This window comes from Bufo bufo, chromosome 4 (genome assembly GCF_905171765.1).
Source record: "Bufo bufo chromosome 4, aBufBuf1.1, whole genome shotgun sequence".
Lineage (NCBI taxonomy): Eukaryota > Metazoa > Chordata > Amphibia > Anura > Bufonidae > Bufo > Bufo bufo.
Window position 1 is genome coordinate 591,891,405 of NC_053392.1, and position 18,611 is coordinate 591,910,015.

Below are 18,611 nucleotides of genomic sequence, written 5' to 3' on the forward strand. Positions count from 1 at the left end.
ACAAATTTTTGGTAAATTTGGTATTTTTTTTATAAATAAAAATGAATTTTTTTTACTTCATTTTACCATTGTCATGAAGTACAATTTGTGACGAAAAAACATTCTCAGAATGGCCTGGATAAGTCAAAGCGTTTTAAAGTTATCAGCACTTAAAGTGACACTGGTCAGATTTGCAAAAAATGGCCTGGTCCTTAAGGTGAAAATGAGCCCGGTCCTTAAGGGGTTAATACTGGGGGCCACTAATAGAGGAAAAGTAATACTAGGTGGGCACTAATGGTAGCATTAACTTTACTGGGGGCCTTATTATTACTGGGGGCCACTAATGGGACATTTTTAATACTAGGGGGCGCCAATGGGGGCATCCATTTTACTGGGGCATGTGTTAAGCCACGCCCCCACAGCTTAACTTGTCTGGTATTTTTCAGTATTCAGGTTAAATTTCCCTGTTGGCACTTTGCAATAAATAAGTGGGTTTTGGGTTGCAGTTTGGGCACTCGGTCTCTAAAAGATTCACCATCACTGCTCTAGACAAATAAGTAGGAGTGACGTTTCCTAAAAATCAGGAGGCAGCATGATGAATACATATCCTGCCATCACCCTCTTTGCTTCAGCGACCCCTTGGCACCAGCAGGGTCACCCCCTCAGCGAGTGGCACGCTGTAGTAGCAGTATGCTGGCGGGGGGAGCCGCTGGTGATAATTTGGCTGTGAGATAACGGAGGAGCTGAGCTACTCTGTTCCACTTTGCATTCTTGGGGGTGGGGAGGAACAGTGATGGGGGCCAACACCTAGAAGAAACAATAATCTAAAATATAAAAGCAGGAAGGTCAGATGAGCTCAGGGTCACCTCACGGCAGGAGCTATACCCTTGGTCCTCTGTCCACAGTAGATTGCTGCAGTGGTGGATTTCTCCTACCGTCCTGTGTACTGATGTCCAAGCATCTTCTGAGTCACACAGCTCTCCTATTAGAAGACCGGGGTTGGGCCGATCAGACACCATATGTAAAAATGTAAATTACCTATATCTGCAGGTATCAGCGGTTCTCTGACACGCTTTTCAGCAGTTATGTAATTGAGATGTGATTAAGATTAGACTGCGCTGGTAATGACCCTGTATAGTACTGCAGGCTGTGTGATAACATGATGATCGTTATATAAGTTTAGGGAAAATAAATGGTTATTTCCTCTGGGATTATAAAGAAGAGAGAAGCGTGCAAGATCTACACGAAACCAGGATGAAAAAAAAAACAAGAATAGGAACAGAGCTGCAGAGACGACACATCTCACAAAATATAACACGTATAATAAATCTCTGATTCTTTATGGATGAATAAACAGGGGAGATATCAGACAGGGCGATATCAGACAGGGCGATATCAGACAGGGCGATATCAGACAGGGCGATATCAGACAGGGCGATATCAGACAGGGAGATATCAGACAGGGAGATATCAGGGAGATATCAGACAGGGAGATATCAGACAGGGAGATATCAGGTAGATATCAGACAGGGAGATATCAGGTAGATATCAGACAGATATCAGACAGGGAGATATCAGGTAGATATCAGACCGGGAGATATCAGGTAGATATCAGACAGGGAGATATCAGACAGGGAGATATCAGGTAGATATCAGACCGGGAGATATCAGGTAGATATCAGACAGGGAGATATCAGGTAGATATTATATAGATATCAGGTATATCAGAGATATTAGTTATCAGATGATTGACAGATTAAGGAGCGGTCATTTGTCTATAGCAGGGATCAGCAACCTTCGGCACTACAGCTGTTGTGACAATTCCCAGAATGCTCCATTCACCTCTGTAGAAGTTCTGAGAAAAGCTGAGCAAGTGTGCATGCTGGGAGTTGTAGTTTTACTACAGCTGGAGTGCCGGAATTTGCTGACCCCTGGTCTATAGAGTGGATTTGCAAATCATTTCATCAACCACTACTGGTTCTGAGATCCTCAGTGAAGACCGATTCTGGGTTTGTACATGAGATCCCTCGTTTGTTATTTCTCCACTTCAGAATGTATATCGGTTTTCCTTTGGTCCCGTCAGCATCACAGGCATCCATCCTCATGATGCTTAAAGTGTACCTGTACACTATAAAAAATAATTTTTTTGGTATATTATAGCCCATTGTCTCAGTTGTCTTAACTGTAAGACAACTGGCAGCAGCAGGAGCCTCCCCTCTGCAGCAGAACAGTGAGGCTACATTCACATGACCGGAAGTGTTTTGCATTTTGCGGACCACACATGGCCGGCATATTAAAAAAATGCCTATTCTTGTTCGCGATTGAAGACAAGAATAGGACATGCTGTATATTTTTGCGGTGCTGCAGAATGGAACCACCGTGTGCTCTCCGCATCTTTTGCGGCCCCATTGAAATGAATGAGTCCGCACCCATGTGTCAAGAACATGCAGAAACCCCCCCTCCCCAAGACCAGATCTCAGGGATCTTGTATGCATTTCGGGCAGAGAATGAAGACAACCCACAGAGTTTGTTGTAGCTTTTATTATTAGGGATGTATTCAGAAAATACACTGCCCCTCCCCCCACACGGGATGGGTCCTAAAATCTCTTCTGAGGTGTACATTAGTTAATAAAAATAAAGAGCTTAATAAAGGGGTCCAGCGGTCCGTCTCTGTCTAGTAGCTGCGGCCAAACAGGGTGTAATACTTGGCGGGCTTCTTGTCACAAACGCACTTTGCTCCGGGCTGCAGCTCCTTAAGTGGTTTGAAGGGTATACACAGACTCTTGGCTCCCATTGATGGTGCTCCAGGCTCCAGATCCTGGTCCCTATAAACATAGAAATGGACTTATGAGTGAGTGACAACCTAGAGCATCCTGATCATACATACACAATATACTTCATTTAAAAGGCCTTTCCGTCTGCTCTCAAATGATGGGTGATTTTGGGACAATGAAAATGTATTAAAAACAGCCCACCCCGCTCTCTAGTGCCACCTATAGGGAGCGATCCTTTAAGTCAATGTTCAACCCTCAAAAAGCATTGCCTTTAAAGTGCATCTGTCAGCAGTTTTGTACCTAGGACACTGGCTGACCTGTTACATGTGCGCTTGGCAGCTGAAGGCATCTGTGTTGGTCCCATGTTCATATGTGCTCACAGTGCTGGATTTCCCCCCTCCCATCTTTTGGCATTCAGGCTATATTTATTAGACATGGAAGCTGACCGAACCAGTGTATTGGATACTATAATAATTCCATCTCAAGAAGTGCACTCACTTGGCTGTTGTCTTCTTAATCCAGTCTTCACAGTCCATCTCACCGCAGAACGGGATCTGTACAATCTGGAGAGCAAGAGAATAATGATGAAAGCTGCTCCTTCAAAAAGCAAACACAACCACGGTAAAAGGTGAACTCTGTGGCACTCACTGCATATACGTATACCTGCGCAGAATCATGTTCCCCCTCTTACTGTATTCTGCAGGGAGTTTCAGCTCAGGTTGTCTAGCACCATCTCGCTTACTACTTGGGTGACCACCATGTGCCTACACATACTGAGGAAGATCTATATGCAATACTGCCTCCCAATGCTACACAGACTTCAGTATCATACCTCTAGGCAGCAGGAAGCAGAAGATGAAGGAATGGAAGATCCATGCATGTAGGTATTATACTAGCATAGTTGATACGATTGAAAAAAAGACATAAGTCCATCAAGTTCAACCAAGGAATAGGAGGGGATGCGAATTTTAGAAAAAGGGGAGTAAGACCCAGATTTCTAAAACTGTCCAATGTTCCTGCTGTGACCACGTCCTGAGGTGACTTCCACAGATTCACAGTGAAGATGCCTTGACGCCTCTGGAGACTGAACTTTTTCTTCTCCAGTCAGAGGTAGTGCCCCAGTCTCTTGAGGAGATTTTACATGGAACAGCTTTCCGCCATATTTTTTGGGCGGCCCATTTATATATTTGTATCGGTTAATCATGACCCTGCCTTAGACGTCTCTTCTCAAGACTAAATAAATGTAATTCTCTTAAAGTCCCTTCATGCGCCTTATCAGTTCAGTCACTCTCCTTTGTACTTTTTCCAGCTCTAGGGCATCATTTCTATGTACTGGTGCCCAGAACTGAACTGCATATTCCAGATGAGGCCGCACCAATGCTTTGTAAAGTGGTAGTATTACATCCCTGCCCCGCGAGTCCATGACTCGTTTAATACATGACAATATCCTGGTGGCCTTAGAAGCAGCTGATTGACATTGTATGCTGTTATTTACTCTACCATCTACAAGGACACCCAAATCCTTCTCTATAAGTGACTCCCCCAGTGTTACATCACCTAGGACATATGATTCATGGAGATTATTACTGCACAGATGCAGAACTTTACATTTATCCACATTCAACCTAATTTGCCCAATCAGAGTGTCTAAGTCCACTTGTAATTTTTGGACATCTTTAATAAACTGTACAGTACTACATAGCCTAGTGTCATCTGCAAAAATAGAAACAGTGCTAATATCATCCTCGATATAATTTATAAATAAATTAAATAGAGGACCCAACACTGAACCTTGGGGTACACCACTTATAATCCGGGACCATTCTGAATAGGAATCATTGACCACAACTCTCTGGACACGGTCCTTCAAACAGTTTTTAATCCAATTACAAAAACGAGATTTTTGTATAACTTACCAGTAAAATCTCTTTCTCGCTCTTTCCTTGGGGGACACAGAAGACCTTGGGTATAGCTCATCTCCCTAGGAGGCGTGACACTAAGTGAAAACTGTTAAGCCCCTCCTCCACAGCTATACCCTCAGCCTGGAGAGAGAGACTGCCAGTTGCGTGTCCAAGTAGTGAGAAAAGGCAAAGTCCAACAAGGAACCAACAAGCCAACTACCCAACGGGTAACAAAAACTCGGAAACCGTGCAGAGAAAACAATGAATGGGTGGGTGCTGTGTCCCCCAAGGAAAGAGCAAGAAAGAGATTTTACTGGTAAGTTATACAAAAATCTCGTTTTCTCGCCCAGTTTCCTTGGGGGACACAGAAGACCTTGGGACGTTCAAAAGCAGTCCAAAAGGAGAGGGACCACAGCTCCAAGGTGAAGCACCCGAAAGGCATCAATGAACCGCCGCCTGCAGACCCTGGCGGGCCAAGGCAGCATCTGCCAAAGCCAGAGTATGCACCCTGTAGAACTCGGTAAGGCGTGCAAGGTAGACCTGTGGCCTCCTTGCCCAAATGCATGGCCGAAGCCCAATGCCTCCGGCCCAGGAGGCACCGACCGCTCTGGTGAAATGAACGGTGACACCAAAGGCAGAATCCTGCCCTTGGTGCGGTAACCTCAGCAATAGCCAATCTGACAAAGCGGAGGAAAACCACCCTGGAGTCAGTCAACCCTATGCACGGACCTTCTGGAAACCCAAGAGGCCGAACGTCGACAACGTCCAAATCGGTGAAGTGTTGAAGCGAAAGGCAACCACCACCTTCAGAAGGAAGGAAGGAAGAAACGGGATGTAGAACAGCCCTGTCAAAAGACAGGGAACAAGGTCTTGACAGGCCTAGAGGGCCGGGGAACGCTGGAAGAGGAAGAACAGCGCCGACACTTGACACCTCAAGTAAAGGAGTCCCAGTCCCAGGCCGGACTGGAAAAAAAGACAGAACCATGGGGAGAGAAATTCAGAGTGGGGAATGCACAGCTTCCCACAGAACCCCAGACAAAAAAAACCTAAGTCTTACGACAGATCCTGGACGAAACACAGCCAGGAGCGGACAGTAGCGAACCCGCTGGAGTCGCCTGGCAAGCGGGCGAAAACCCAATGTGATCAGCCGCAGACCAGTAACACGGGCAGAAGGGTCGACAAAAACTGGTCCCGTCGGCCCTCGAGCAACGTTCTCCCCCACTCGGGTGGATACGGGACCAAAAGGACAGACGGAAAGGAACCAAAGGATCCGCCAGATGCCAGAACAAGACAGGCTAAAGTCCATGCTGATGTAGCCACGTTGTACAGTCCCGGTGTGGGAGATCAAAGGACAATCTGGACCGAAAGGTAGTCCCCCCAAGTTACCGAGAAGGTAAGTCTACAGCAGGACCATTGTCTTAGAATGGACCACACAATCTGCACTCAGCGGGAGGACAGAACGCGGTAGACGCGGTAAATAGGCACACAGCTAATACAGCCAGTGTGAACCAGGGAGACAGTACGAGGCCAAAAGGAACACCGGAACCATCCACATGAACAACCATGCTCTCCCCAGAGGGGAGGACAGTGAAAGAACAGCCTCTGAAGTCTGGCGGGGCAGAAGCCACATCGGAGAGATCTGTACCGAGCGGGAGCCAAACAGAGCCGGCGAGATAAGGTAGTCGGCATAACACCCTCCAACCGAAAGGAGGAGGAGTGGGCAACAGGGAAACCATAGGACAGCTCAAAAGCAGAACCCCGCTACACTGTGAGACGCCCGGTTCACCGAATCGCAGAAGGCGAATACCCTGAAGACGGAGGTCCTCCGGACCTGGGTAATCGAGCACCCAAGAGAAGTTGGGTGACCTTCTCGAGAAGAGCGGCCCGAACCTGGTAGCAGATCAGACTGAAGCGTAGAGGCGCCAAGAGGAAGGACTCATACCACACTGCATCCGAAGAGGAGGAAATTGCAGCAGGCAAGGGAACCGCAGTTCTGCCAGAGCCAACGAAGAATTCGAGGGGCGCTGCAGACAACAGCACTCTCGACCATGTGACCACTAGCGCAGGGAAGCAATGCCGCGGAAGGACGAATGGGCACGCATCTAGGACCCATGAACACTCCCTGGGATGAAAGGCCAACTAAATGAATGAGTACCACCCAGCTCGGTGCAGCAGAGAGCAATAGAGCCTGTCCGGGTCAGGTGGACAGAATGAACTCCTTAGAGACGAGTGCAAGGTTTGCGGCAAGCATGGAATCCCAAGAAAACAAAAGTATGCCGCAGGAAGCAGTTGAGGCATACTTACGAGCAGCCCCGTAAGCAGTGAGAAGGCCAACCCACCTACAGGAGGAGAAGGCATACACGGCCCAAACAACGCACAAGAACGTCCGCTCACTGCAAAAAGGTTACTCAGCGAAAAAGGGGGCTCGCCACAGAGTGCCACAGCATGTACGGAATTGCAAAGTGCAACCTGAAAGGGAGTTATGCACAAGCCTAGTATAGCATGCGATGGAACGCAATCAGTCCGCCCCGAAAGGCAAACTGCAGTCGGCAAGAGTGCAAAGGCCCGTCCCAAAAGGGAGTGATGCCTAAGGCCGTACTTACTTCAGAGAAGCAGGACATACCCTATAATCCAGCATGAACGCAGGAGGTCCACCTAGTGAAAGGGGAACATGCACAGGGTTATCCTAGCATTAAGTGAGTGTGCAATAATACACCCAACACTGAACTTAGCGAGAGTGCAACTACTCTGCCAATGAAGGGGGACATGTACAAGTCCAGCACAGCCATACAAGGACAGCCGTGAATCTCATGAGCGTGCCAAATTCTGCCCATGGAATGAGGGGTGGTCACGCACAAGGCCAGCACCGTATCCAATGGAAGTGCAAGTGTTCCACCCATGTTAGAGGGCCATTCTCATGGCCAGCAATGTATCCGGAGAGAGTGTAGCATGTCGTCCAGAAAAAGGGGGGGGGTAATGCACATGGCCAGCATCTCATCCAGGGAGAGTGCGAGCACCCCGCCATGTATGGGAGTCATACACATGGCCAGCAACGTACCGGGGAGAGACAAACACAGTCAGTGAGAATGTGTGTATGTCGCCTGAGGAAGGAAGGCATGCCCCTGGCTGGCAGCGAATCCAGCGAGAGTGCGTACACCGCCCACGGAAGAGGGGTCATGCATATGGCCGACAGCGGATCCAGCGAGAGTGCAAGCACCCTGCCATGTATGGGGTACATGCACATGGCCAGCAACGTACCTGCGAGAAAACAACCACAGACAGAGGGATGTATGTATGCATGCTGCCTGAGGGAAGGAGGCATATCCAAGGCCGGCAGCGAATCCAATGAGAGTGCAGCATACCGCCTATGAAAGGGGGTCATGCCTATGGCCGGCAGCGAAACCAGTGAGAGTGCAGCATAGTAACATAGTACATAACATAGTACATAAGTACATCATAGCACATCAGTGAGAGTGCAGCATTCCGCCTATGGAAGGTGGTCGTGCACATAGCCAGTACCGTATCCGGTGAGAGTGCAGTATTCCGCCTAAAAAGAGGGTCATGCACATGATCGGCAACAGATCCTGTAAGAGTGCAGCGTTCCGCCTAGAGAAGGGGGTCACGCACATGGCCGGCAGCGAATTCAGAGAGAGTGCAGCATTCCGCCTATGGAAGGGGGTCGTGCACATGGCCAGCACCGTATCCGGTGAAGGTGCAGTATTCCGCCTAAGAAGGGGGTCATGCACATGACAAGCCGGCAGCCAGGGAGAGTGCAGTATCCCGCCTAGGAGGGGGGGGGGATGCACATGGCAGGCACCATAACTGGAGAGATGATGAATGCTGCCTACGGAAGGGCCGCATGCACTTGGCCAGCGCCGTATCCTGGAAGAGAGCAAGAAAACCGCCTAAAAGGGGAAATGCCCTAGCAGCGATGCAGGCTGGGAGCGCAACACCATACCGCCTATGGAAAGAGGTCATGCAGACATGCAGCACTACTGATGAGGCTGCAGCGTCCTGCGCAGTCCAATAGAAATCAGTTATCTATTATTATTTTTCATTCTTTTTTTTTTTCATTCATTTATTTTAAACACAGCCTCACAACCATACAGGCCCATTGGGAGCCGGCCTGTACCCAAAGGGTTAACAGGGATCCGGCCAGGAGGGCGGCGCTGCGATCCCCTGGGGGCGGAGGAACCCCCAGGCGGGAAGAATTCGCGCCTGGAGAAGTTCCCGCCCCCTCCACCAGAGGCCGGAATTTTGCGGCCTAGTAGGCCGCGAAGCCGGGATCTAAATTTGCGGCGTCCGGCCCGTTATGTACCGCCGGGACCTGAGGTGGAGTGGCGCTTCAAACCGGCCGCGGGTGCCCACCCCGCGGGCCGGTCGGAATTGCGGCCCAGCAGGCCGCGAAGCCTGGGACAAAATTTGAGGAGCCCCGCCGACCGCACCGACGGTCGGACGGGGCCTGCTGGGGCCTAGTCAAGCCCAATGCCGGCCGCGGGAGCCCACCCCGCCGGCCGGAAGAGTCAGGGGCCCGGAATGGCGGCTCGCCATAGCCGTCTTCACCCTCGGTCCATTCCAGCAGGGTCGCCCCTTCAGCTACTGGCACCGTAGTGGCAGGACGCTGGAAGAGGGACTTGGCGTGCGGGCGACCCTTGCGCTGGCGGGATGTAGGGGAGCTGGGCTGCCCTGATCCACCTTGTCTTCTGTGGGGGAGGCAGCAGTGCGGGTGACCGGCACTGGCGCAGCTCAACCCCGGGAGAAGCAGAGAGGTCTAGTGCGTCTCTGTTGTCCCTGATGATCTGGAACAAAAAGAAAAGAAAAAAGTAAAAATCTAAAATTTAAACAAGGAGAAAACAGCCCTGCAGAGCAGGGAGTGTCTTGCCTCCTTGGACACTAAGCAAAAACTGGTAGTCGCTCGCTCCAGGCTGAGGGTATAGCTGTGGAGGAGGGGCTTAACAGTCTTCACTTAGTGTCACGCCTCCTAGGGAGATGAGCTATACCCAAGGTCTTCTGTGTCCCCCAAGGAAACTGGGCAAGAAACTATACTTTCCGAACCTATAGACCTTACTTTACCTATTAAATGTCTATGAGGGACAGTATCAAAAGCCTTTGCAAAATCCAGAAACACTACATCCACAGCCGCCCCTCTGTCCAGGCTTCTATTCACCTCACTACATCCACAGCCGCCCCTCTGTCCAGGCTTCTACTTACCTCACTACATCCACAGCCACCCCTCTTTTCCAGGTTTCTACTCACCTCACTACATCCACAGCCGCCCCTCTTTTCCAGGTTTCTACTTACCTCACTACATCCACAGCCGCCCCTCTGTCCAGGCTGCTATTCACCTCACTACATCCACAGCCGCCCCTCTGTCCAGGCTTCTATTCACCTCACTATCTCCACAGCCGCCCCTCTGTCCAGCCTTCTATTCACCTCACTATATCCACAGCCGCCCCTCTGTCCAGGCTTCTATTCATCTCACTACATCCACAGCCGCCCCTGTGTCCAGGTTTCTATTCACCTCACTATATCCACAGCCGCCCCTCTGTCCAGGCTTCTATTCACCTCACTGTATCCACAGCCGCCCCTCTGTCCAGGTTTCTACTCACCTCACTACATCCACAGCCGCCCCTCTGTCCAGGCTTCTATTCACCTCACTACATCCACAGCCGCCCCTCTGTCCAGGCTTCTATTCACCTCACTACATCCACAGCCGCCCCTCTGTCCAGGCTTCTATTCACCTCACTATATCCACAGCCGCCCCACTGTCCAGGCTTCTATTCACCTCACTACATCCACAGCCGCCCCTCTGTCCAGGCTTCTATTCACCTCACTATATCGACAGCCGCCCCTCTGTCCAGGCTTCTATTCACCTCACTACATCCACAGCCGCCCCTCTGACCAGGTTTCTATTCACCTCACTATATCCACAGCCGCCCCTCTGTCCAGGTTTCTACTCACCTCACTACATCCACAGCCGCCCCTCTGTCCAGGTTTCTACTTACCTCTCTACATCCACAGCTGCCCCTCTGTCCAGGCTTCTACTTACCTCACTACATCCACAGCCGCCCCTCTGTCCAGGCTTCTACTCACCTCCTCATAAAAACAAAATCAGCCCTTTTTGAATATGGGCACCACATTTGCCTTGCGCCAATCACTTGGCACTGTACCAGCCCCTAGAGAATCTCAAAAAATTTTGAACAGGGGCACAGAAATGACTGAACTGAGCTCTTTGAGGACTCTTGGGTGTAATCCACCTGGACCCGGAGCCTTGTTCACATTTACCTTGTACCAAATCTACAGTTAGCCAGTTAAGTATATTACCGGACGTACTAACAGCCCTGGCACCAACGATACCAGCGCCATACTGTCTATGGCAATAGTTTGATACCCACGAGGATAGCTCAATGACCTCAGCTATCACCTCCCAGGAGATGTATACGAGGACCATATACAGACGCAGTGCTGATTATATGCCATAAAGATAAAGCGCTGTCACATAGCGCAGTAAACGCCGTGGCTTCCTGTTGACGTTCCTGGGGCAATTTTATCTCCTCTTCGATCAACCTTGACAGCGTTTGGTCTTTTTTACATTATCAGTAATGATCTTGCAGGAACATTTTATTGTAGGTTTATCTCTGGGCAAATCTCAATGTTTCAGCCATTTTAGGAAGGGCGTATAATATGAGAAGGCTTAATCTAAAGCCATCAAAGTAAACAACCCAGTGCCCCTTGGCTGCATGCCATCATAATGCATCAGTACTGGAGACGGGTTTCTATGTGCCGCACGCAAGCACATATCCAAGGAAGAGCAGGAAACATGTACAATCCTTTTAAGTGGGTTACGTCGTCATGGTGCCCTCAGGGTCCGATCCTCCTTTGTATAATTTAAGCGTATGCTGTTCTTCAGCAGCTGTGGTTTGTTACAGTGTATTAGTGTGGGCAATCCTCATGTCCAGGACTCCAGATCTTTCTACGCTGACACACTGCAACAATTTTGAGCTGTAGGAGCAGGGCTAGGTTAGGACGGGGCATCAGTTTTCTGAACGTTACCAGTGCACTTAAAGAGGGATGGGTGTGCAGTAATCTTACAGTCATGGGACGTTTTTATGATGGCCTATCAATGTGTGATCGCTAGGGATCTGACCTCCACAATAAGGGGATGAGCTACAGTACCACACACAACCACAGACAGTGGCGCTATGCCTTATTCTGCATTGATCTGGTGATTATGGGGATGTTAAAGGGGTTGTCCAGGCTACTGATACTGATGACTTCTCCTCAGAGCTGTCTGCTCTTAGTTCAGCGTACTGTATCGTTTCCGGCACGGCTGTCTACTCAAAAGAGCTGATTGGTGGGGTGCCAGGTGTCCGACCCCACCGATCTGATACTACTGACCTATCCTGGGGACAGTAGTAGTAGTAGTAGTAAAGGGATGGCACTCACTCTTGAAATCTTGCAAATATTTCTTTATTGCCACATATCTGTATCTGTGACACGTTTCGGCACAAACTGTGCCTTTATCAAACAGTCGAGTCACAGATACAGATATGTGGCAATAAATAAATATTTGCAAGATTTCAAGAGTGAGTGCCGGTCCTTTACTACTACTATTATATGGGACGCCAATCCTAGGACACGTGCACCGCCACGCCATATCCGCAGTGCCGACTGAACTACAGCACATACTATCCTGGGGACAGGTCATCAATATCTGTAGCCTGGACAGCCCCTTTAAGTCCTATAAATCCCCTTTAAATGAGTTTCCCTCTAGCACAAAGTATCCCCTAGCCACAGGTTAGGGGCTGGGTGTCTGATCGCTTGGACACCACAGCAATCATAAAAACTGAGAGGTCCCCTATGAAAGTAGATAGATGGTGTGCGTGTGACCACCATGCCTTTTATTTCTATACTAATGCCGCAAATGGCGCCAAGCTCTGTACTCCCATTGGTCACTCCTGCGCATCACCTTTCCAGTGTCAGAGGAGACCTCGTTTTTTGTGATCGCTAGAATTATCAACAGCGATCAGATACTTATTTGCCTATACTGTGATGTTAGTGGAAAACCCCTTCAAGCTTTAGTGACATAATACTAAACAATCCCTTTAAAATGTTTTACTTTCTCATCTATATCCTGATATTTCAGTATTATTTTTAATACTTCGCTAAAGATAGAAAGACTGACGAACAGACAGACGGGCGCGTTTCTACCAGTGAAAGGTCACCTTTCTATTGCATTATTCTAAGTCCCTATGAATGGAGAGTATCCAAAAAAGATAACGATTTACAGTAAGCGATGTAACTACAAGTGTCACTTAAAGTGGGGTAATAACCCATACCTGGGATGAACTCACCGACACTGGATTTGATAACCTACTGGATTATGGGATATTAAAGTGGTTAAAAATCTTGGACACGGCCTGCAATCGTGTAAAAGAAAAAAAAAATCGCTAGGATATGCCCCCATTGTCTGATAGGTGCGGGTCCCACCTCTGGGACCCGCACCTACAAGGAGAACTGAGCAGAGAAAGATGAGGAAGGCGCACTGCGCATGCGCAGCCGCCCTCCATTCATTTCTATTGAGCCGCCAAAAATAGCCGGCTAGTTCCGTCGGCCCCATAGAAATGAATGGGAGCTGTGGCCGCGCATGCGCGGTGCGCTCCCATTCACTTCAATAGGAGAGGCGGGGAGCTGCGCCTGGTGGTGGACGGACCCCGGGTCCTCCAGCCACAACTCTCCCCGGCTCCGTTCTCCTTGTAGGTGCAGGTCCCAGAGGTGGGACCCGCACCTATCTTAGCGATATGCCCCCATTGTCTAAGATGGGATAACCCCTTTAATGTAGCAACAACAGTCACATATAAATCTGCACTCAGCAGCAGGTTTCTTACTGCAGTGCGTTGGGGGGAGACGCAGCACTAAGCAGAGTACACCTGAACGACTCAGCCTGAAAGTCAACCAGCAGTATTTTGACAGCAGATTTGGATGTGACTGGAGAAAACCATCCATAAATCTGTAAAAAAATATATATATATAATACACTCACTTTCCCTGTATCGAGCTGCTTCTGAAAGTCCTCCATTTTGTCAGCAACACACATGTGACTTGTCAAATCGTTGAGGGCCCTGAAGAAGGGGGGAAAAAATAAAAACCACAATGAGAATAGCGTGATCACAACGGAGTATAGCGCCATTATAACACACAGAATAGCCCAGGGGGACAGGTTACCGGTTGTAGAGGTTCTTATGAATTTCCTCCAGAAGATCCTTTAGTTTAGTTTCGGCCTGGCCCTCGGGAATGGTTAGTTTCTCTCCAGTGTCACGTCGGACGGCTACAAACTGCTGACTCTTCATGTCTCTGGGTCCCACTTCTAGCCTGATGGGGACCCCCTGTAGAGAAGAGCAAAAGGCAATTATAAAAGTGGGTGTAACACAAGACTACAGTAGTGATTGCCGCAGCCAGTGAGTGGCTGCAGTGGTCATGTCGGTATAACTTGTTAATACTGTGACTGGGAGGAGAAATTCAGGACCATCGGCAATGGAGGATTTAAAAGGAGCAGGTGTTCATCTGTTATTCACAGGATATTGACTAGGACAGACCAACCTGGCTTCAGACTGCTTGGAGCCCTGTGATGGTCCATGGCTGTAGGTTTGCCAAAATTAGAAGAAAAAAAAGCTTATTTTTTTTCTTCCAGAAAAAGCCCCAGACCACTGACCATAGATTGGGCCTGGTTTTGCAACTGAGCCCCCATAATCTAAGGGCTACAGTACCAGACACGGTCTATGGAGCTGAGTGGGGACCTTTCTAGGGAAACCATTGTGTGTGGACAAGCATTATCCTGCTGAAAAATGCCAGTTAGAAGCCCTGCCATGAGATGAACACATGTGGCGCCAGTATGTCCTGCACATATCGCTGAGCAGTTAGTGTCCCTCGTATCACTACTAGGGGTGACCGACTGTCGCATGTGATGGATCCCCAGATCATCACACCAGGGGTTGAGGGCAATGTGTTGCACCACAGCAAAGGCAGGATTGAAGCTCTTACCACAAGGTCTCCATATTGAAACCCAACCATTGTGAGATTCCAAAGAGAACCTGGATTCATTACTAAAGACAATACGGTTCCAGTCCATATCAGTCCAGGTTTCTCCTTCATGACACCACTGCAAACAAAGGTGAAGGTAGCTGAAATTTCCTTCTGCTAAGTGCCTGGAAATTACCCAGGCAGAGACAGGAGTGTGTAATGAAGGTGCTACCTGTGTCTGGATGGTGGACAATTAACCTGTGGGAGCTGCTCATGCTTGTCAGCGGATCAAACAATCCTCTCTACTGGTGGTCTATCTGGGCTGTCTGGAGCCGGTTCCCTGTGTGTGCGCCCTCACATAAACACTGCTCCCAACACCTTTCTGAAGGGCCTCTGTGCTTCTGGTGTCCCCTTGGTGGTTGAGATAAACCATGGCATTGGAATTTTCAGTCCAAGTTCTGACCAGATGAACTCCGCCGAGCTGGAATGTCTAATGGAAAATAGCCAAGAGATTGATCTGCAGGGTGCTCTCCTCCACATTTCACAGACCCTGAACTGTGAGAGTCCTGAACACTGCTCCACAACAGAAGAGAATGGAATCGGTGGAGATCACCTGCCAGTGTAGCGAAAGATAGGAGACAGTCCAAGGGAACAGCGACCAGAAAAGATCTTGGCAAACCTGAGAGGGGGAAGAGGATCAGTTGATCCAGAACAGATGTAGACTTGCTCCATCAGGCAAGCATCACCAACTGCAGGAAGACAAGGTGAAATTGGACATACGGGATGGCTTTGAAGGTGGACACCATCCTGACCAGAACTCTCATACACAAAATGAATAGGATCTGGGACCACCTGAAAAGGTGGGAGACCCAGGCTGGAAATAAAAAAAAATAAATAAAAAAATAAATAAATAAAAATAAATAAATAAACTTTGTCCTGTGTTAGGAGTCCAGGCAAGTATGGAAGATCATGCTCAGGAATCCCATCCACTGACTGGGAACTAGAAGACTTTTTGTAATTCACAATTCACCTGAATAAGGAAAGAAGGTTGTCCTACATGGAGAAGTGGTCTAGGAAGGAACCTTCTGGCAGGAAGGGAGAAGTCGATCTTGCATCCCGTCAACACAACCTCTTGAACCCAAAGCATTGTCCACTCTTGCAATCCAAGACCCTGAAAGGAGAGCAGCTGTCTCCCCACCCGAGGGAGCAACACGAGTAGGGAAGACCATCAAGCAGAAGATGATTTAGTGGGGTGGAGCTTAAAAGGTTTAGGATGGGGATGCCAGGAAGGCTTAGGCTCGAAAGAGGAGCAGGAGGACTTCTTGTCCGGATGGAACGAGGAGTCCTGAAAGAAGCGAAACCTTTGGAAATGTGCGGTAGAAGAGAAATGGCTGTAGGGACCGTTCGGAGGCATGAGGGAACAAGAACGTTTGGTAGTTGCTGATAGGAGGCATTTACCAAAAAGGTTTGTCATCTGAGAAAGGAAAAACAATGACTACCTTCTCAGATGACGCATTAGCCACCCAGGCGCAAAGCCATACGAAGTGACACATGGCAACCGAGTTAGCTGCAGCCCTGTTGGATTGGTGAGGAGACTCAAGGGTACATCACAGAGATACCTGAAAACTGAAGTAACTGCAAAGCAAGGAGAGCGAGTTCTTTCAGAGAAGCGTCACTGTACAAGTCCTGAAGAAGTTGTGTGGCCCACCGACTAAGGCCTTAGCCACCAAGGAGGCAGCAAAGACCGGGTGCATAGTTGAGCCACCTGATACAAAGGCATATTTGCACAGGGAATATATCTTCTTGTCCAAAGGGTCAGAGAGTGAAGCAGCATTGGCAAAAGGGAGAGTAGTAGCCTCAACTAGGTGAGCTACCTGAGGATCTAACGGATGAGGAACTGATTATTTAAAGATGCAGTTCCCAGGAAAGGGGAAGAGAACATCCAAATTCTTAGAAGATGGGAGGAGTCCGTTAGGAGACAAGAGTGAGTAGCTGAAGAAGCTGGCTTCTGCAGAGGACACAAGTGTAGGAATGGACGCTTAGGGAAGGACCCAGAAGAGAAAGGTGTGGAATGCATCTCCCACAGCAAAGCCTGTGCTAGGAAAGGATTAGGCCACAAAGACGACTCTTCCTCAAGACCAATGAAGGACGGCAAGGCCCCAAGAAAAAAAGCCTGGTGAAGCAGAAAAGGGGCAGAACCAAGCACGGCTAAGGCTACTTTCACACTAGCGTTCGGAGCGGATCCGTCTGATGTTTCATCAGACGGATCCGCTCCTATAATGCAGACGTTTGCATCCGTTCAGAACGGATCCGTCTGCATTATAACTTAGAAAAATTTCTATGTCTGAAAGTAGCCTGAGCGGATCCGTTCAGACTTTACATTGAAAGTCAATGGGGAACGGATCCGCTTGAAGATTGAGCCATATGGTGTCATCTTCAAGCGGATCCGTCCCCATTGACTTCCATTATAAGTCTAGACGGATCCGCTCGCCTCCGCACGGCCAGGCGGACACCCGAACGCTGCAAGCAGCGTTCAGGTGTCCGCTCACTGAGCGGAGCGGAGGCTGAGCGCTGGCAGGCGGATGCATTCTCAGTGGATCCGCCTCCACTGAGAATGCATTAGAGCTGAACGGCTGCGTTCAGGACCGCTCGTGAGCCCCTTCAAACGGAGCTCATGAGCGGACACCTGAACGCAGGTGTGAAAGTAGCCTTAGTGTCGGAAGCCAGGGGTTTGAGCAGATCAAGAGGCACCCTCAGCAGTCTGACGTCAAATAGCATTGGGAGTAAGAAGGAACTCCTGAAAAAAAAAAAAACTGAACCAGGATGGAAGGGGAGCTGAAGCAATGGCCAGAGAAGAAATTAGCCCTTTTACGCTGGTCTAGTCCTAGAAGAAGCCATGGCCTTAAAGTAAAGCAGGAGTCTACGGAAAGTCGAAGGAGAAAAATGGCCCACAAGGTGCTACAGAGTAAAAAAAACAATAAGGCAAAGGAGACCAAACCTGTAGTGTAGGGGGAGAAAATTCACCATCCGGTGTCTCCAGGCGCGGCAGGCTCACTCCTATGGTAAACTCGTACATTAATGGGGCAGCTGGTGTCAGCCTCCTAGTGGGCAGCTGGTGTCAGCCTCCTAGTGGGCAGCTTGTGTCAGCCTCCTACTGGGCAGCTGGGCAAATACCCATTGTGTCATGTCCACCAACGCATCCAACGAGATAATGATTTTACGGTAAGTTAGGGCCGTTAAACCACCATATGTACATAAAGCTCCTGGTCCTTACAGGTATAAGAAGTAAATTAGTGAGAAGCAGACAGGTATAGACAGGGAAGTTATTACTGGGGCTCAATGTTTAACCAGCGAGCGTTTACCATGTAATCGGTCACATATAAAGTGCGTGCAGTTGCTGTTTTCAATGAACTGACGGTGCATAATTGACTAATTTTACAACTGATTACCACCGGATGAGGAAACAGCAATAAAGTCTAAAAACAACCCTCTGTCTAATCAACCCGCAAAAACACTAAGAAAATATTTTTCGATGTTCAGCACATCAGGCGACCAGTGAAAGTGGCACGGATGCCGCAGGTCAACGTCAGGTAACGCACCTTCAGCTCCCAGTGGTTGAATTTCCATCCAGGGGAGTAGTTATCACGCAGATCGGTTCGTGCACGGACGTTCACATTGAGAAGGCGTTGCAGATACTGATTGCACTTCTGGAGGAGAGCTTCTCGGTCTTCTTCTGAGAGCGTGTTTGTGATGCCACATGGAATTATGATAAACTACAAAAAAAAAAAATAATAATAATAATATATACTTTAGAAAACTATTATTTGTTTGCACCATACAAGGTAAGTAAGTCTTATGCCTCATGCAGACAATCGTATTTGCGATGCGGATCTGATGCGGACCCATTCATTTTAATGGGGCCACAAAAGATGCGGAC

At 48.8% G+C, this 18,611-nt stretch overlaps 1 protein-coding gene across 4 annotated transcripts in view; it reads right to left on the bottom strand.

Annotated features, from left to right (window-relative positions):
• Nucleotides 1-2,504: 2,504 nt before the first annotated feature.
• The window catches only part of EPRS1 (glutamyl-prolyl-tRNA synthetase 1), a 113,374-nt gene continuing 97,267 nt past the window's right edge, over nucleotides 2,505-18,611 (bottom strand). For 3 of the 4 annotated variants that reach the window (XM_040430452.1, XM_040430450.1, XM_040430451.1), the window contains 5 exons: nucleotides 18,274-18,447; nucleotides 13,880-14,040; nucleotides 13,698-13,776; nucleotides 3,252-3,316; nucleotides 2,654-2,804 (listed from right to left, as the gene is read on the bottom strand). In XM_040430452.1, coding sequence (XP_040286386.1) covers nucleotides 2,654-2,804; nucleotides 3,252-3,316; nucleotides 13,698-13,776; nucleotides 13,880-14,040; nucleotides 18,274-18,447 — 630 coding nt within the window. Of the gene's footprint in view, nucleotides 2,805-3,251; nucleotides 3,317-13,697; nucleotides 13,777-13,879; nucleotides 14,041-18,273; nucleotides 18,448-18,611 lie in introns of all 4 variants that reach the window. The other variant, XM_040430449.1, reaches the window with a different exon arrangement.